The sequence below is a fragment of the Sarcophilus harrisii genome, chromosome 4 (assembly GCF_902635505.1).
Source record: "Sarcophilus harrisii chromosome 4, mSarHar1.11, whole genome shotgun sequence".
Lineage (NCBI taxonomy): Eukaryota > Metazoa > Chordata > Mammalia > Dasyuromorphia > Dasyuridae > Sarcophilus > Sarcophilus harrisii.
Window position 1 is genome coordinate 202,733,705 of NC_045429.1, and position 21,282 is coordinate 202,754,986.

Below are 21,282 nucleotides of genomic sequence, written 5' to 3' on the forward strand. Positions count from 1 at the left end.
CACTGGAGAGGTTAAATAACCTGTCTAGGAACACACAGCTAATGTGTATTAGAGACTATCTATATTACATCAGGTTGCTCTATCCTGTAATACAGATTTTGGTTTTGTTGTTGTTGTTTTATTTTGTTTTTATTTTTGTTTTTGTTTTTTTTGCTGAGGCAGTTAGGGTTAAGTGACTTGCCTAGCGTCACACAGCTAGAAAATATTAAGTGTCTGAGACCAGATTTGAACTCAGGTCCTCCTGACTTCAGGGCTGGTGCTCAGATTTTGTTTTAACATCTATTACAAATTCTACAGTTTTGGTGAAAGTTTACCAGAGGAAGAGAAATGTGATGTGAATTCAAAAAAGAATTTACTAATGCTTCATCTTTAGTCATTTAAGAGTGTTAGGTAATACAGGAGATAGCGTATTGGACCCAGGGTCAGGCTTGACTATAAAATAAAGATAATAACAGTATCCACTTCCCAACATAGTTGTAAGGGTCACATGCTGGTGGTGGTAGTTATATGTCCTAGAGCATAGGCTCTGGACTCAGAAATACTTGAGTTCAAATCCAACTCCAGTTCCTGTTTAGCTGTGTGATCCTGGATGAGATATTTAACTTCTCAATGCTTCATTTTCTTCATCTATTAAATGGCAGTAATTACAATACCTACATCACAGGTTGTTTCTTTGGTTAAAATATAGAGGTAAAAAATGCAGATTATTTTCTATTATATTTGACAAATATAAGTTACTCTGTGAAAGGTGTCATGTTTAAATATATCAAAATCTGAAGAATTTTAAAATTGCCCAGTGGCACAGATCAATCAGTGATTTGACAAATTTTGATTTTATATTTTAAAGGATTATTATACTCTAGCCATACAAATGAATAATTTCTCTGAGCATACGGCCCTTTTTTATATTTCATAGTTATAGTATAATTTTTCACTAATTACATAATTATAACTATAAAATTATAAAACATGCATTTGTTAAGTAGTGGTAATAAGGAAAGTTGTCTCCTAGTCCTCTGAGATGTCAATAACAAAATTAAGTAATTGTTATAATTACCTGCTTGAAAATTGTAGTCCAATTAAAAAGGATATTTCATCATTCTCTCTTGGTCTTCTGTAGATGGATCCAACATTAGAGAAACATCGAGAACAGTTAGTCATTGAAGTTGGACGAAAATTGGACAAGGCCCGCATGATTCGTTTTGAAGAACGGACTGGATATTTTTCTTCAACAGATTTGGGCAGGACTGCCAGCCACTACTATATTAAATACAACACCATTGAGGTATTACACTGAGTATAATAAATAAAATTTCAGCAATAAATTTATTGATAGTCTGGCCTTTTGCCTCCATTTCCCTATTTAAGAAAAAAAGTTGAATAAGCATTTTTCAGAAACTTTTTTTGTATTAGACCTGTAGATTTTTTATTATTATTATAGGGAACGCCCATTGAGAAAAATCATTCAGACAATGCAGCCTCTTCTGTTTAATTGGAAGTCTTAAAGAGTTGCTTGGGGTCGTAAGTGGTGGGGATTTATACTGCACTTCTTAGACCCTCTATGTTGAGACAGAACTTGAGTCACAATCCTCCTAATATCAAAGGCAACTTTTAAATACAGTATACTCTGTCAGTATCTTTCAATGTGAAGGTAGAAGCATGTTTGCAAGCTTCATGACATGACAGTACACTGTTTATTTTCTGAGGCACTAGTCTAGCAAGGATTATAAGACTATAGGACAATACCAAAAGGATAGCTGCTTGGTGATATTTTTAGCTGAGTGGATCATCATTTGTATTACACATGCTACTTTAAGCATCAAAAATTGAAGAAAGTTTTATACTTGAATCTAAAAAAAGAAACTAGGCTTAGATGGAAAGAGAATAGTCTTAATTTGAACACTTCAGGTCAAGCAGGTCAAGTCTACTAATTGGATAACAATGGAGTATTTGAATCCAAGAGGCTGTGAATTATAGCTAACTACATATACATATATATATATATATATATATATATATATATATATATATATATATATATAACATACATAGTTATATATAGATATATATATCTATATATAGTTATATATATCTAATATATAGTTATATATAGATGATGATTAACAGCCCCAAACACAGGATATTAACACTTCGTCCTCACTGAAGATGTGTGTGTGTGTTGGAGAGAGAGAGAGAGAGAGAGAGAGAGAGAATTATAATTCATATTTAGTAATTTAAATTAATATATGGAACTTTTCTTTACAATAACAACTAAATATTAAACATATTTTGGGTAGACCTTCAATGAACTCTTTGATGCTCATAAAACAGAAGGAGATATCCTTGCTATCGTGTCTAAAGCTGAAGAATTTGAGCAAATTAAGGTAAGATTATTAGTATCTATCTTTAAAAACACTATACCATTCTCTCTTTACAGAATTTTTGTCTTAGAAAAATATAAGCTGGGTAGCATGTAGTATTTCAGAATAAGGGAAATTGTTTCAAGCTACCAAAATTATATAACTCCAGCGTGATTTATTGTCACATCATGACATCATATGTTGGCTCTGTACTATCCAATTCAGATACCTGCTTCTTTTAAATAGATGTTTTGTTAACAGAAACTCTTAGGAAATCACAAAGAAGGCAAATGAATGTTTTGTCTCATAATAGTATAATGTATCATATAATATTTTATATAATGTATAATGATACAATAAAATGTTAAAATATTGAATGTTTTGTTTTATTCAACTCAAATATAAGTTTTTCTTTATTAACCTTATTAACAGTGAAAACCTTAATATTATGAATATTAAGTTCTTCAGTCTTGAGGTACGAATGTATTATATAATATATGCATCCAATGTTAATTCTAGATCACCCTAATCTGGATGAACAGAGGTTTTACTCTGATCAAATAAGAGTTGATCAAAAGATTGAATAGCTATCTTAATATTAGTGATGAATAATAATGTAATTTTATGAGTATTAAGACCATTTCAAATAACATTTTATTAATAGTAGTGTATATATGTGTATGTGGGAGGGATTGTTTGTTAGCATTAAAAAAGAAATATATTTATAGCAAAGTGGATATTTTTTTCAAAATTGAATAAAGTAGGTTTAATTTTATAGTGATGTTTTCCTTTAAAAATCAGCCCTTAAGTTATTTTTAAAGATTTTTTTTCCCTTATAGGTCAGAGAAGAGGAAATAGAGGAGTTAGATGTTTTATTGAATAATTTCTGTGAACTCTCTGCTCCTGGAGGTGTAGAAAATAGTTATGGAAAAATAAATATCCTTCTTCAAACATATATAAGCCGAGGAGAGATGGATAGTTTTTCCCTGATATCAGATTCTGCTTATGTTGCACAGGTAAGAATTTTTTTATTTTTCTCATTCATTCTCAATGTTTCTTATATAATTAACTTATTTAATATAGGAGTTTTATAGCCTACTGCTATGAGAAACTTTTAATAAATGAAAGGGAAACATTTCTTTAGGCTTATTTCTCTCCTAACAAACATGCTTTAAATTAGTCTTTTTATTTTCTAGACTTGTGAAAATCAGAGGATGAGAATTCTTAGTTACAGTAATTCTAATGGCCATCTTTTTATTTAACAATCTAATATGATTATGATTTTTGTTTATAAAAAGCTATAGAAGACAAGGATATAATGGGGTTTTAAAATGCAAAGTATCTTAGAAAGCTTGAAACTTTTGAAATATATGTCTATATGTTATGTAATACACATTCCTACCCCTAAGTTTAATAAATATCTCTTGTACCAACTTCATTTCAAATGTGATCATATTCATACCCTTGACAAACAAACCCTTCACCTGACCCCTTAGATCATAATATTGGGATCTTAAAGGAAAGTGTTATCTTAAACCCATAAAGCTTTTAAAAAATGTCTTAAACTCTTTGATAATTAATATATATTATTTATATATGTATTCTATAATAATATATATTAATATAAATAAAAATAAGTTTGGACCTGCTTTTCATGAGGGCAATGTAGGTCATTTTTGTTTACAATCCTCTTTTCCATTTAAATGAAGGGGAAAAAAAAGATTTGCTCCTTTAAAGGTTTTTCCATCTTAGCAAACTTTCTTTTAAAATTTGTCTTTCTCTGTTAAGAATATCTTATATTTCCATTTTATTTCATTGGCTAATAACAAAATTTGAATAAAAATAAAGAAAGTCACATGCAGATATTTTTATTAAACTTCATTATATGTAATAAATTTTGTGAAAATGAAGGAATATAATGTTATGGGATAAAGGTAGGAAGAGTATATTGTTTTAAAGTATAAAGGTGTAATATTTGAAAGATATATTTTCATGTAAAGTTGCGTTACACATTACAACAAATTAAAATAACTTAAAACATGAGATGAAAGAAAAAGTTTGTAAATGTGACTTAGGTACATTAATATATTAATTGAAAGCATTCTAGTTTGTAATAAAAATAGTATTTGGGTGATGATTTCATGCAATATAAAAAGTGGAAACAGGTGTGGTGAGAAACTTTAACTTATGCCATTTTTCAGTGATCCTTAGATCATGTCATTACATTACATGTCATTCTCCAGTGGGATATCAGAGAACAATATGTACTTAATAAGAACTCTTGTACTTGGCAGAACTCTTTATTTCTAACTTCCTTTTTATTTTTTTTCTCAAAATATTATTTCATATATATGTATGTGAAATGATATTATATATAATATGGATATGGTAGTATGTGTGTGTGTGTGTGTGTGTGTGTGTACACAAACACATACACAAACATATATGTGCCACAGTAACTTTTATATTGAAAGTTAATGGCAAGTCTAGGAAACTTTAATATTTCAGAGTTTTATCTGAAACTATATATATTAACAATAATATAATTGTTAAAAAGCTTAACTTTTTAAGAGACAGTGAGGATACTTATCTTAGTCTTGATGATTGTGGTGTCTTATTATTGAAATGAGAATATAAGGACTGTATTGTTTAGATAAATTGTAGATCACACAGCCTAATATTACATTGCTGGAAGTAGCACCAAAGGACATGTCCTTTCCATAATGTAGTGAACATGATAGTCCTCCATAAAGTTAATCACTTGACTCTAGTCTCTAAGACTAAAATTTGCTCAGCAGTTCTGGTCACATTGGTATAGGAAGTTTCCATTTCATGGGTTCCCTGTATTATTGAAATAACAAATATGAACCAAAAAAACTTAAGCATTTCAGTAGATATATAATCTCAATGTCAGTTGAGTATATATCCCATACCTTCTCATTTTATTTAGTTCTTGTCCATGGACTTCAGTAAATTCTACAAGAAAAAAACTATACAAGGCTCTAGAAGTCTTCTAGGATTTTGAAAATTCTATGTTTACCAGTCTATATACCCCCTAGTATACCTATCTAATATATCTCATTCTTACTACATGGCCTAGCCAAAATGATATAATAAGTCAATAAATTGTTTATCCAAACATATAAAGTAGATTTGTTAGTAAGTATTCATTTTTCATCCTTTGATTTTTCCTAAAAATATTTATTGACCAATTTCTCTCGATTGTTTGTATATCTCATTGAAATGTTCCTTTAGTATTCTAGGATTTAGTATAGTCGGTAGAATAGCATACTCCAAGAACATCTGGTGACCTCCTCTTACATAGGAAATATACTTTTTGTTTGATTTTACATAGGACAATAAACTAGCAACCTCCTCCAACCCCACTCCCACTCCCATTTACACCATTCACTTATAAATGTTGATCTAGAAGATCATTCAGCAAAGTTATCATATCATTGTATCTTTCATTTTATAGTTGAAGGAACAGAGATTCACATATTTAGCCAAGATCACAGAGGGAGAAAAAGCCACAATTTTCAATTTATATTCTCTGTCTTCCGAATCAGTGCTCCTGCTATACCAATGCCTAAAATAAAACTTTAGTGGTATATTTTTCTGAAAAGTATGAATCATTAAAGGATTAACATTAATGTTGGCAAAGGGTATTTGCTAGTTTTGTATTCTATGTAGAATTCAAACAAAAGTTAGGTCTCCTATATAACTGGAGGTCTACTAGATGCTCTTGAGAATTCTATTCTACCTATTACTAAACCCTAGAATACTAAAAGTATTGGTACTGTATTGGTTTTCCAGTCTTGGAATGAAAGCATGCTGTTAGACTCTTGCATAAAACTCTGATGTTCATTGATCTGAAATATTAAACATAATCCCTGAAAGAAGAAAAACTGCTCCTTTTCCTGCTTTTCCCCCCCTCACATTCATTGCTATCCTCCTCAGTTCTAGTCCTCCATAATATTAATCTTCCTTTGCCCTATTAATCTTCTTTTGCCCCAGAGGATTTCCTTTAGAATCTTTCCTTTACTTTGAACAAATTAGCTTTCATCCTCAGATTCTTTCTCTTAAATTCCTCCCCCTTGGGTAGGAACTGAAACTCGAACTTTTCCTGAATTTTGAAAAAACTTAAAGAAAATTTGGATAATAAAATGCTCCAAGAATCAGAGAATTTGATGTTAAAAGAGATTTCAATGAGCCTTTAGTATAATCCATAAACAAAAGGAATGCCCACTGTATCGTGCCTGGCAAGTGGTCTTGCAAACTGCTTGAAGTCACACAAAGAAGAGAAACTTTCTACCTCTCAAGGTAGCCCATTTTTCTTTTGGACAACTCTTAATTGTATTAAGTTTTTCTTAACATTATGTCTTAAGTTTTCCTCTTTGAAGCTTCCACCCATTAACCTATCTTCTTTCTTCTGGAATCAAATAGAAGAAAAAAAATTAATCCTTCCACACAAGAACCCTTTAAATACTTAAGACAGCTATTTCTCTCTGGATCTCACCCCCAAGCCTTCTAGATTTGTCTTTTTTTCTATGGCCTAAAGATTTCCTAGTTCTTTCAGCCAATACTAATATGACATGAACTCAAAACCTTGCACTTTGATTTCACTCCTCTGTGTACCATGCAGCTTAACATGTGATATCCCAATGGAGCTTGCATTAGGGTAGGACAGTAGAACTCTCACCTTCTCATTTCTAAAATATACAAGACCATAAGGCTTTTTTGGTTGCTATAAAAATACCTTACCATATTCTGCTACTGGATACACCTTAACTTATAGGAGTATAAGAACTTAACACATTCAGCTGATAATTTCAGACTTTTGCATTGCCTTCCCTCAACACCTGTTTTGCTACCTTTGACATTTATACTACATTTATATTTACATTAGTGATAATAATCTTGTCCAGATCTTATTCCTTTGTCATATATTGCCTCCAGGAGAGTCACCCTTAGTACATAACTTAATATATACTATATAATATAAAAATATTAAGTTTTTCTTCCAAGTAAATTGCTGGCCATTTAATTTTTTTTTCTTTGTTGCAACAAATTATTATTATTTTAATAGAAAAATGTTAGGATGATTTCATAGTAAAAAAAAATTACAGTAGGTTTTAAGGGACAGAAAAAAGATGTCTAAAGATTATTTTTTTTAAACTACTCCAATCTTATTTTTTAAAAAATTATATCTGAATGATTCAGTTAGTGCCTTTTCTGATATAACTGCTTTCCATTTACTCAATGTAGTCTTTTGTATATGTTCTTCACACTTTTCCTTCTTCCTTTTTTGAGCTCCATAAGAATAGGGACAGTTTTTGCCTTTCCCTGTCTCCCCAGCACTTAACATAGTATCTAGTATATATTAAGTACTTTAAAAATACTTGTTAACTGACTGACATTTACTAGGAAACTTGTAAGTTTAACATCTCATCTTTTCTTCCTTTTCTGTACCCCCTTCCTTTTGTTCTACAGAATGCAGCTAGAATTGTACGTGCCCTTTTTGAAGTTGCTCTCAGGAAACGGTGGCCTGCCATGACTTATCGGCTTTTGAACCTCAGCAAAGTCATTGATAAGCGATTGTGGGGTTGGGCTAGCCCTCTGAGACAATTTTCAGTGTTACCACCATCAGTCCTTACAAAATTAGAAGAAAAGAAACTTACTATAGATAAGTTGAAAGACATGAGGAAAGATGAAATAGGTAAGAAAGAATTGTTTTTAAAATATTATTTGGAAATAAAATCTTTATTCTATTGAAAAAAGATTATTATGGTATTTCACAAATTTCTATTATTTGGTTATGAAACCTAGTATTCTTTTCTTGTGGAAACTGTTATTTTATCATTGTACTAACAGCAAGGTCTAGGGGGAAAAAAGATCATTAGACTCAGGTTTGGGAGACCTGATTTTTGTTATCGTTTAATCACAATAGCTTTTTTTCACCTTTGGAAGGCCAGTTAATTTTTATGAAACTTCTTTTAAAAAATAAAATAAAATAGTATTAGTATTTGCATAATAACATAACATAAATTAGATTATTATGAGGATCAATTGAAATAACATAGGTAAATCTCTTTTCAACCCTAAAAAGCTTTAGAAATTTAAAACAGGAGCGTCTTAGTAATGTCTTTACTAACGTCCTACTCTGGTGCCTCATTGTGGAGTGTAAGGAATCCTGAGTTTTCAAAGATTATGTCAGTAGGACACAGATTCTGACAAGTTTAATAAGTAGGAAAAACTTCAGATATGAGCACAATATATTCAACTGAATTTAAAAAGGCTAATCACCAAAGGCTGGTGGGGTTTTTTTAATCATAAGAATTTAGAAAAGTCTGTTGAGTTGTAATAAGATTATTTTCATCACCAGAGGCAAGACTATCAAATCTATAGCTCCTTAAATTAAAGCATTAAAGAATTGTAGCATCAATATTAAAGCAGTCCTTTTATTCTTCCCTGATTTCCTTTTTTATTCTCTGGAAAAGCTTTTCTCAGACCTTCAGTTCTTCAAACTTCCTATACTTCCAGTTAATTCCACCTTGAAATTTGTCTCCTCTTTAAGTAATATGAGACCATTTGTCACAAACTCCCTTTCCTCCCATTCTGTTAAATCTCAAAATCCTTTGATATCAAATCCTACTTTCTCTTATTTTCTCCAATCTCTATCCATGGAGCCCTTCCTCTTGCCAAGACCATTTCTCTATTTGGGCCTTTGAAACCACTCCTTTTCAGTCTTTTTTACAATTCATCTCTCATATCATATTCCCTATGTAGGGATGTTTCTTGACCCTCTCTCCTTTGCTCCCAACATTTCTCTATTATCAGTGAGATCATCAGTGCTCATGAGTTTATCTTCTCTGTGCTGCTAACTTGAAGTTGAGCCATGTTAATAAAATATTAGGAAAAAAGACATCCTAATTCCTTCATTGAATCCTTTCCCAAAGACTTAATAAATGCACCTGATTTCTAATTGGGAAATCCTAGAAAAAGACACGGTAAGCTAGAGTGGCTAAGAAATACAGATAGAGACATTTGTAGACATTAGTGACTGAGTCTGGCCAAGATCAGTGCATGCAGAATATTAAAGCATGCAAGGACTAAAAGACAAACAAGACTAGGCACCAGATTAGGAAGCTACAAGGCATGAAGAGAGCCAAGGAGATCACTAAATTAACACAAATTGCAGAACAGGTAATATTTGGCAACTATTATACACTACCCCATCCAGAGAGGAGTCAAAGTTGATAGCTGCACATTGGGCAAGAGGAGATGAGTTATTGCTAGCAGCCCCTAGCTATGTACTAAGCAAGAAACAAGTTCAGAAGCAAGCAGTTACCATGTGGCTCTAATTATAGTAGTAAAACATGGACTTGGTTCTAGTTTCTGTCTTGGTATGAAAGCCATCAGTGGAATGAACAGGACAAGTGTCCCAAATCAAAGGGGACTTTGTCAACTAAAGAGAAACCAACAAATACAAATATAGGTCAGGAACTTTCAGAGTTCACATCACTTTTGGAAATATTAAGAGCTTACAGAATTCCCAGTTTAAGCTGTGAAAGCAATATAAGATGAGAGAAGTTCATGCCAGATAGTTTCCCCATGAAATTCAAAATCAAGAAGTAATCTGGAAAATTGAGTAGACAGAAAGGAATTTCAACATAAAGAGCTATTATGAAGTCAAGGAAACTTAAGAAGCAAACCCAGAGGAGAATGACTTGAAAATACTTACAAGTGATATTTCAGAATAAAATATAGCTTAGATTCAAGTCCAACCAGAAGGCTTAGATGAGCTAAAGAAAAAGTTTTTAAAAAAGAACTAAAACTATTTTTATAAAACTAAAATAAGAAAGGAAAAATTAGGGGAGAAAATGAAAGCTATGGAAGAAAAATGTAAAAAGAGAATTAACAGCTTTGAATGAAGTACGAAACCTATCCCAAGGAAATAACACCCTGAAAAGTAGAATGAACCTGATAGAATCTAATGATTTCATACAACATCAAGAAATATTAAAAGAATCTCCATTCTCTCCCTCCCCCCCTACAAAAAGAAAAAAAATTATGAGATGTTTTATACTAAAAACAATTGCTCTGGAAAACAGACTGGCGGGGAAAAAAGGAATCATCAGACTGTCTGAATACCATGCTACCTTGCTATCTTTGTTCAAGCCCTCATTACCTCTTTCCAAAATTATTGCTCTCATAATAGGTCTTTCTCCTACCATTGTTGTCTCCATGATAGTCTATGCTACATTACTGTTCTAAAAAGTAATTTTCCTTAAGCACTTTTCTAATCACATGACTCTTTTTTTCCTGTTGTCTGAAGGATCAAACCTTTGTTTAACTTTTTTAAGTCATTTGTTCAGTGATATTTTGGTTGTATCCAACTCTGTACATGGAACTTGTATCCATATACATGACTGTATTTGGGTTTTTCTTGGCGAAGTTACTAAAGTCATTTGCCATGGCCTTCTCAAGTTCATTTTAAGGATGTATTAGGGTTAAGTGACTTACCCCCTTTCACACAGCTTATAATGTTTGAGGCCAGATTTGAAATCATGAAAGTAAGACTTTCTGACTCCAGATCTGCTGCTATATTCATTGTATTGCCCAGCTACCCATAACTATTAAATTGTTCCAAACTTTTTCAACTTCATTGTACATTATTCATCCCTTACTGTTTGATCCAGTTGAAATGATCTTCTAGTTCCTCATACAAGATCATTTAAACCTCTATGTGTATTAGCCATAGCTATGCTTTTACACTGGCGTATTTCATATCCCTAGAATGCACTCCCATCTCACCTGCACCTAACAAAATTTCTTTTACATGAAGCCTTTGCTGATCCCCCTAATTGCTAATACTATCCCTCCCAAATTACATTGTATTTACTTTGTAATTATTTTCTCAATTTTTATTTTGTGTTTGTTATCTCTCCGCTCCCCCCAAAATGCCAACTTTTCATGAATACAAATTGTTTTATTATATTTATATCCCCAGCACATAATATAGTACTTGGCACATATAGAGTACTTAATCAATAATTGATTTTTGATTGATATAAGTTTGAATGGTTGCTTCCTCCTACTTTGATATCTTTTGAACGTGACTTATCTGCTTTCAGTTGTTTATTTCATCTCAATCAGAAGCTGGGTAAACTTGCTATGATAAAGTGAATTCAACACACTTTTGATCTGATAACAGAACCAGAGGATGTATATGAAGAGTATTTATTTCATAGTTCAGCAGTCTCCAGCCATTATTTTGCTCTTCCCTTTAAACATGTTTAAAATTTGATTTACATTCATTATGTTTCATATGAATAATAATGAACTATTTAGGAAGTTTTCATTTGGGATGAGGAATGAACAGACAAAAGGAAATACAAATCAAAATAAACATGATGACAGTATTAAAGGATCTTGTAGTTATCTTACTAACTCTTTCTAATTCTGTTTCTTGCTAAATATTACATGTGGCATGAGTATATTTTTAAGTATGTACTATGACCTGGAATGTAGATGGGATGGTCATATATCAAGAATGAAAGGGGAAGGCTGTAAGAAATAAGCATTTATAAATATGTCTACTATGTACCAGGCACTATGTTTAATTGCCTTTTCTTATATTTGTAGTATAGTGTTAAGTATCTCATTTGATCCTCATGGTAACCTAGCAGGGTAGGTACTGTTATTTTCCCCAATTTACAGATAAAAAAAACTAAGTCAAATAGAAGTTAACGTGATTTGCTTTCACACAACCAGTAAATATCTAGGGCTCCATTTAAAGTCAGGTCATTGTGACTTTAGAGCTAGTAGTCTTTCCAATGTGCTGCCTAGCACAAGAGACAACAGCGAGACAACCCAAGTGGTTCCCTAGTATAGCCAATAAATGTAAGAATGAGAAGATATCCTCCAGTATATCTGGAAGATATCTGTGGAGGAATTATTGGAAACCATGTACAAAATTCTACAGAGTTGTAAGAGTTTTGAATTTTGCTTCATGTGCCATATCATAAGCTTCACTAGTATTTCCAAAAATATTTGCTTGAATGAATTTGGGCACTCTGCACATTAATACATGTCACAACCTATCCATGTTTTCTCAATCTGTCTAGCTCATATCTATGTCCTTCTATATATTTTCTACACAGAGACCTCCTAACATATACAAGGCTTTTCTCTACATTTATTGATATTTCATGGATACTGGTGGGTATTCCATCAGTTGCTCATGTTCCATCAGTATTCCATCCTTGTTTTCATCACATGACTAACTAATCTACTTCCTTTCCTTTCATACATCTCTTATATGACCAGTATAAGTTACTCTATTTCTTGTTCTCTGTTGATATCATATCGCTGCATACTCATGTCCATCTTGATTTTCTCTGTTATCCTTTGGACGACCCTCACTTTAGTTCTTTAAAGATAGTTATTCTAGATGATACAACTGAAAGAATTTGGTTTTTAAAAAATAGGGGTCTGGGACTTTGTTTCAGAAGTTAAACTTGGGTTCATTAAAGACACCATATAGTTTCCCAAAGGCCATCTTATCCACTCTCCTTCATTTAATCAAATTAGGCCCATATCTGCAACCAACGAAAAACAGGGAGGAACTGCTGAAAAGTGGAAAAAAATCTCAATTTTTGGATTCTGTTTAATACAGATAAAAGTTAACATTGGTTTTCTAATTTATCTTACCTGTTTCAAAATATTCAAACATGCCAGGTTAAGTATGTCAGTCATTTTGTATAGAACACCAGAAAAAAATCAATAAAACCACTTTCCCTAAAATCCTATTTACTAATCATATTGTATTGGTTTTTCTTTTCCTTTATATGCACATTTCATTCTCTTAATATTTTCTCTTTAGGTCACATGCTACATCATGTGAATATTGGACTAAAGGTCAAACAATGTGTCCATCAGATTCCATCCATTACACTGGAAGCAACTATCCAGCCCATTACACGCACTGTACTCCGAGTGAGGCTGAACATCTGTCCTGACTTTAAGTGGAATGATCAGGTAAAACCAAAAAACACCTAGCAGCTATAGTTAAAAAGAAGATTGTATTTAACTCTTAAAAGATGCTTTCAAAAAAATGTGAGTCTTATTAACTTAATTGTAATACTAATCTAAGGTGTAATATTAACATAGGAGACTCATAGGAGAACTTTGTAGTTCTGGGAAAGCTGACATTTTAACTACTGAATAATTTATTATAAACTCAGGAAATCAGAAGAACGGTAAGTTTATAACCAATACAAGGTATGATCAATCTGACTGATCTGTTCCATAATCACAGACTACATGGCATTCAGAAAACCAATGTGAATTTGATATGACTTAAAAATTTTAACCTCTGGGCTGCAATTCGTATATCACAGATTTGATCTTGGACTCTGAGTAGATTTTAAAAGAAATTTTTGTAATATTCCGGATCTCTAACTCATCTTCCTCATGGTGGCACCAGATGCACAGAATTTACCTAAGATTCAGAGACTCAAAAAGATCATTTAAAGGGAAGTAAAAGACAAAAAAGGGCTTTTTCTTTTCTTGTCCTTTGGTCATGCTATGTTTTTATAATACACATTGCTTTTATTCCATACACATGGCCTATATACACTGTTAAAAAACTTAAATAGTCCCATGAAGTCCCTCATTGCATGTTTCATATAATTTTCTTTGCTCTTCATTCATTACTTCAAGTCACACAGTTCTGCTTCAAAAGTGTAGGTAACTTTTATACTTTTCAAAATGATTCTGTTTTTCATAAATTAAGATTGTAATTATTTCATACATTAAAAATGTTGGAATAAGTATGACTTAAGTACTAACTTTTTAATAACCATCAATTGATTATTAATTGTGTTTTAATTTTGAATTAAATTTCAATTTAATTGAAATGGGGAGGGGAAATGATGCTTTTTAATTTAACAACACAAACGTTCAGTTTTTATTTTCTTAACAAAGACATCTCATTGTTTATGTAGAATGCAGATTATATTTTTCCATTTTTATTATGTCAAATGAAGATTTTCTTTTGGTTTTCATTTGGTATGTTTTTTACACTGGTAACAAAACTCTCGATATCATTTTTACATTTTTAAATTTATTGCCACCTTTTTTTTTTATGTACTGGGAAACCTGTTTCATAATCAAACCCTACATGGAAATTCTAGAAAAAACAAAAGTTGATTCAAATTTGAATGCTCATAGAAGGCATATATCTAATATAATTACTTTAAAATATTATCTCCCAAAATTTGCAACTGAAGAATCAGAGAACCTGAATCTTAATCTAGTTTGGCCACTAATTTGGATTCAGGAAATTGCTTAACCTTTTTATACTTTGGTATACTACATCTTTAATGCATATAAAATTATATTAGTTATGTCTCTGAGTTCATGTGAAGAACTCATAATAAAAATTATTTTAAAACTTTTTGCAAATATAAAATGCTAAATAAATACCAACTTAGATTGTATTAATCTCCCCCCATCCATTTCTGTTGGTTAATTTTCTCCGAGTTTGAATTGAAAGCAGTAGTCTGTAACCTGCTTATATAAATTGTTATCATATAGCTTTTATTTATAGATGTCATTATTTTTATTTATCTTGATCCCCATATCCAAAATTACTTTTAATCATATTTTGTCAAATACTGATGTAAATATATTATCTTGTCATTTTGAACAAGTCACCTATATTAGTGGTGTCAAATTCAGATAGAAATAGGTACTATTTAATCAAATTTTACAATGACTAGTCAAAGCACCAATAAGGGAGGAATAAGGGAGACCTGAGTTAAAGTCTAGACCCCAGACACTAGTTTTGTGACCCTGGCAAATCACTTAATCCTGTTTGTCCCATTTCTTCATCATTAAAAGAAGCTAGAGAAGAAAATTGCAAACCATTCTTTGCCAAGAAGACCTCAAACGGTCACAAAGAATCAGACATGACTGAAAATAACTGAACAATATTAACTACAAAACTGTACCTAAGGATCTCTGCCAGCCACATATTGACTTGGAAACCCATATGTTAAAATTATTTTTGTTCAATTTTATTATTTGTTTTGTCAAATATTTCCCATTACATATTAATCTACTTTGGACTACACCTGGGATTGTTGCCAACACAGGCTGTGGGTCACATGTTTGACACCTCTGCTCTTGATCAATGATCTCTAGAATGGAAGCCCTGTCATTTGAGATCTACCAGTCAGAGTATGGAAAGATGTGTTGCTTCCCTAAACTGCCATAATTGGTCATGGGGATTGTTAGTAACACACAACCTCACCTATTATGACCCAGCATTTCCCCACTCTGATCTCTTCCTACATTTTAAACTAGACATCCTCCCCTCACTGCAGTTATGACTTAACCAGTCTGAGTGCCCACTGCAGCTTGTGCCATAGACATCATTAGTCAAAACCTACTCCTCCACTTTATCCTAATCCCCTTACTCCACTTAAAGGGATTCTAGTATCTTTCTATTGACTTTTGAGAACAAATTAAAAGCTATTGCGTTTTGCATTTAAAATCTTTAAACTAAACCACCTAGCCCCAAACTACCTTTCTCGCCTTATATTATTTCCCTTCTTGTACTCTAGAGTTTAGGTAGAGTGTCTTTCTTTCTGTACTACATACTCATACCAAAACACGATTAAAAGATATAAATATGCATGGGAAATTAATATATGACACTTTTAGAAGGAGAATAATGTAAAGAAAAGAATGGATTGAAATTTAAAACCCGGTGAGTTAAAACCCAACAAGTCACTGTCACTTATTTTTGTACTATATACAGGGAATATATATCTATATCCCTAAAAAGAAGATTTTTGTTGAAAATATCTTAAATTCAAAATTATTATAACTTATTATTTGATTATTATATATCTTTCATTTGAAAAAAATGTGTTTTAAAAAAAAGGAATATACCTGTTTGGCTAGCTACATTGATCAAAATAAATGAATAATTTATTGCTAGCAAAATTTTTTTATTTATAAGTGCAACATATTCTCTAGATCCTATACAAGGATATCAGCTGCTTGAAGGCAGGTAATATCTTTTTTTTTCCTCACTATCCTCAATATTTAGGTGCCTGGAATACAGTGAATGTTTAGCAGATGTTTATTGACTGACTGTTAATTATATCTAATACGAACAAAAAGGATGTTGCATCATTTATAAATAAAATAAAAGTATTTTTAAAATATTTGATCTTTATCTTAACCATTTTCTAATTTCTATTTTTGCATTAGTTTTATAACACGTTAGTATAGTAGTATATATATAAAATTTGTAAGTAAATACACTCAGACACACACATATACATAAATCTTTGGGGGGGGTGTGCTCCAAAAATTTCGCACATTACTAATCTAGATATTTAAAATTTGAATTATATTTATTGGTCAATGTATTATCTAACTTTATAAGAAGGTTGTTGTTGTTTTTTTTTACTTCTTTCAATTTACCATGCAAGTAAGAAATCTTTATTGTCTACATATACCATAACATATAATACATTTTGTACAATGATCTTGTTTTTCTCTAGGTGCATGGTACAGTTGGAGAACCCTGGTGGATATGGGTAGAAGATCCCACAAATGATCATATTTATCATTCTGAATATTTTCTTATTCAAAAAAAGCAGGTAAATGCATAAAGTCATTCGTATGTTAGGCATTTAAGAAACGTTTGTTCAAATAAATTTTATAAACTAACATGTGGAAAGAGGAACATGTACTTGATAAATTAATTTTCTGTGTTTACACCTTTTCTCTTCACTTTTATTGTAAGTTGGAATTTATCCAATTAACAAAAAAAAATCACAGTTGAATACATTTTTGTTTTGATGCTTATTCTGATCAGTTCAGAAAATAAGAATGAGGGACATATAATTTTACTGTGATTATAGTTTTATTGTGATTCATCAAGTGAAAATATTCATAATTTTAGAGCATGAAGAGGGCACAGAAATTATACATTTCAAAAAAAAGTCATTTTTCTTTTGATGGTCTCTTTGTATATCATTAGATTAAACTTTATGCTATTAGGTATTCTCAGGAAAGAACTTTCTGCAGGTTTCAGCAACTTTCAATTTCCGTATGCTATTTAGTTTGCCCTAGTACATCTTGCTTAGGTACATAGTATAGCATGTCTTTTTACTAACTGGATTTTTAGAGAGCAACCTGCTACTTTTAATATAATTGGAAGATCCATACTCATAATTGACTTTCTCTCATATTAGGTCATTGCAAAAGAATCTCAATTATTGGTATTTACAATTCCTATTTTTGAACCTTTGCCTTCTCAATACTACATTCGAGCTGTTTCTGACAGATGGTTAGGAGCAGAGGCTGTATGTATTATCAACTTTCAACATTTGATTCTACCAGAGAGGCATCCTCCTCATACAGGTAACATGTTGCCAGGAATTTGAATTATTACCTTCTCTAAACTATTGCTTCAATTAATTCTGGTTGATATTATTGTATACAAATTAAAAACCAGTATGTAATGATATTTTTAAAATATTTTTTCCCATATCCCCTTCTTGTCTAAATATTTGTGTGTGTTTGTAATTTGTAGAATTTAAAGATAATTACTTATATTGGTGGTTAAAAAAAAATTTTTTTTTATTTTTGATACATAAAAATCTTTTATTTTTGTAAATCTGAGATCTTGTCCAACCCTGAAGAATCCATGATCTCATGAAATATACTAAATGAATGGAATGAATTAGTGTTTTATTGAGTACTGTCTGCCAATCACCGTGCTGAGCATGAGAGATATAAACAGAAAAGACTAAATGGTCTAAAGTAAACTCTCTTACACTCCAATAAAAGAAACTAAAGTTGCAGTGCAAATGGGAAGATCTCGAAATCCTAAGAGTGATCAGAGATGGAAATGAAAAGTCTCAGGTCCAAATAGAATTGATAGCTTCAGTCTTATTCAGACCCAACTGATCAGTTAATTAAACAAAGTTAGATAAAGATTACAGCTCTGGGAGGCTGTAATAAGGGGGAAGGGTAAAGAAAAAGAGCACTCCCCATTGTGGCAACCCTTTTTATCCCTGGCAATGAATATCATGAAAGACACCATTTTTAGTTAACTGGCCCCGATAGAGGTGAATGAGGTGATACCTACTTTTATGATCATTAGTTAATGTGTGAACAATTCCTGTGGATGTTAGTATTCTTTTCTTATTTGTCTGTATTCTCTTTACAGAGAATCTTTAAAAGCTAAATGAATATTTTACATCAATATTAATTCAGAATATGTGCAATATAAAATTCCTTTGTTGTTGTTTCTCAGCGTCTGCTCATCTTTCTATTTCCAGTTTCTTTTGGGCATTTTGGACTTTTTTCCCCATGAGACATTTAATAGCTGGGTGTCTCTAGGCAAATCTCATAACCTTTCTGAACATCATTTTTCTCATCTGTAAAATGAAGGAGTTGAACTCAGTAATCTCTAAGGTCCTTCACTTGAACTTCCTGAAATATCCTTGTATAGGTTATAACTAATGTCAGAAATTTTCCTTCTAAAATTTTTAGTGGTCATCTTTTACTTTACAAATTTCCTTTGTGCTTCTGAATTAAAGTGAGATGGGGGAAATGGAGCAGGAAAGATAAATACTATGGAGACTGTAAGAAAAATTTTTTAAATTTAAAATGGACATTCAAGTACAATAATTGTGTGTACATTTCTTGCCTTCCCCACTTTTAGCAACCCTATCAGTTGCCAAACTTTCCTTCTAAATAAATAAATAAATAAATGAATAAATGAATGAATAAGTAAGCACATACATACATACATACATAATGTATAAAAAATAATAATTTAAAAAACCTACTCTGTTTCCTAATAAAGCCCACATTTACCTATTTACCCAGAAACTTGACTACAGATTTCTAGTTAAAGAAAACAAATATCACTACTTCATTGGTAATGGTTACTCAAATATTTAATATAATTTTTTTATATCTACCATTTTATTTGCACTTGTGTGTATCCTACTGGGCATAGATCTAGTCTCGTAAATTTCTTTTTTTTTTGCTCCTTTACTGGTTTTTGTAGTTGGATTTGGATTTTTTTTTTTTTTTTTAGATTAGGTTTCCCTATCTCATCAAGTCTGGATGTATAATTATTATTATTATTATTATAATTCTGAAAAACACAGAAGTTTCGACCTTTATTTTTTCTGCAGGATCAATTTCACCTCACCTGAGGCAGCCTGGTGTATCAAATTTAGTTCAGACATCCAGTCAATCAGGTTTAACTCTGCTGTCACACAGAACTCCCAAATTAAAGTAAGCTACTAGCCTCAAACTCATGAACTGCAGCCAATATAGACTTGGACAAAAATACCTGATTATGTTAGAATCTAAAAAATTATTAAACTTTATCACCATAAAATTTTTTATGTGCATTATTTTTATTTTAAACTTAAATACAAAAGAAAAAAAGAAAAAAAATTCCCTGTGCACTACAGAACATGAGAGGATTAAAAATATAAAAGAAATAAATTCCCATTTCAAGAAAGCCTATATAATAAATACTACATATTTTCAGAGCTGTTCATCTATTCTTTGCTTCCTTTTAGGCTTTGTTTTGTTCTCTGCTCTGCACTTTTTACTTTTTTTTTTTTTTTTTTTTTTTTGGCCCCTTCTCCACTGCCTACCCTCCATTAAGGCTACAATTGTGTGGATACACACACACACACACACACATACATGCACATATGTTGCATATGCAAAAATGTGTACTTATACACATTTTTATAGATTATACATAGATTATGCATAGATTATACATAGACATAACCATATTCATATACTTTCATATTTATGTAATGCCATGTTATGCTTATTTTCATCTATCCTCTGTTTCGTGTTGCATCTTCATTCCTAATTTCAAATCTTTCCATATTTTTCTATATCCACTCTTCCAGCTTTTCACTATCTAGTTATTTTAAATAGTCTAAAACAATATGGCAAACATATAGTGTAATTTATCTGTTTTTCTTTTTTCACAAAATCTAAGATAAAGCTTTAGCTTTGTCTGAGATTAAGATTACTATATCTGAATTTTTAACATAAATTCTATTCTCGATTTTTTATGTTTGTGCGTATCATTTTTATAGCATTTTCTGAAAACATATTAAGTTCAAATTTTAAATTTACTCTCTGTTTTCATTTTATGGGTGAATTCATCCAATTCACGTTCTAAGCTCTAATTACTTGTTGCTTTCCTATTTTCTTCACTATCCTTTTCACTCTATTCTTGTCCCTCTTCACTCCTCTGCTTTGCTTCTACCCCTCCCTCCATTCCTATCCCTCCTGACTCCTCTACTTTACTTCTACCTGTTTTCTCCCCCCAAAATAATCCTTCATCATCTTCCCCAATCCTGTAACCTCCCTATCTCTCTAAGAAAATATCCTTTCCCTTGCCTTCTTATTTCTTTTCAAAATTAGAAGACTTAAACCCTTCCAGATATGTTGTTCCCTATTTAATCCATTTCCAATGAGAGTAAGATTTCAGCACTCTCCACTCTCCCCTCACTAGCTTCTTTTGTATCTGTTTTTCCTTTTTTTTTTTTTTTTTTGCCTCATTTGAGATAATTACTCCTTTTTATCTCTCCCTACAACTTTATATTGTTTTAGAATCACCCACCATACTTAGCTCAGCCAAAGCTTTTCTTTCAAACTATTAAAATAAAAATGACAGTTATAAAGGAACTGATAATATTTTAATATATAAGAAATAAACAATTTGACCTTATTGAGTTCCTTAATGTTTACTTTATTATTTCTCCTGGATGTTATATGTCAAATTTGCCCTTAAGCTCTCCTGTTTTTGTCACAAATATCTGAAAATCTTTCTGTTAAA

The 21,282-nt window shown here is 31.4% G+C and overlaps 1 protein-coding gene across 1 annotated transcript in view; it reads left to right on the forward strand.

The window, feature by feature from the left end:
• The window catches only part of ASCC3 (activating signal cointegrator 1 complex subunit 3), a 323,207-nt gene that overhangs the window by 162,470 nt on the left and 139,455 nt on the right, over window positions 1-21,282 (forward strand). Inside the window, exons 18-24 of the mRNA XM_003769315.4 lie at window positions 1,121-1,285; window positions 2,298-2,384; window positions 3,200-3,376; window positions 7,854-8,079; window positions 13,249-13,403; window positions 16,946-17,044; window positions 17,642-17,810. Coding sequence (XP_003769363.1) covers window positions 1,121-1,285; window positions 2,298-2,384; window positions 3,200-3,376; window positions 7,854-8,079; window positions 13,249-13,403; window positions 16,946-17,044; window positions 17,642-17,810 — 1,078 coding nt within the window. The remainder of the gene's footprint in view (window positions 1-1,120; window positions 1,286-2,297; window positions 2,385-3,199; window positions 3,377-7,853; window positions 8,080-13,248; window positions 13,404-16,945; window positions 17,045-17,641; window positions 17,811-21,282) is intronic.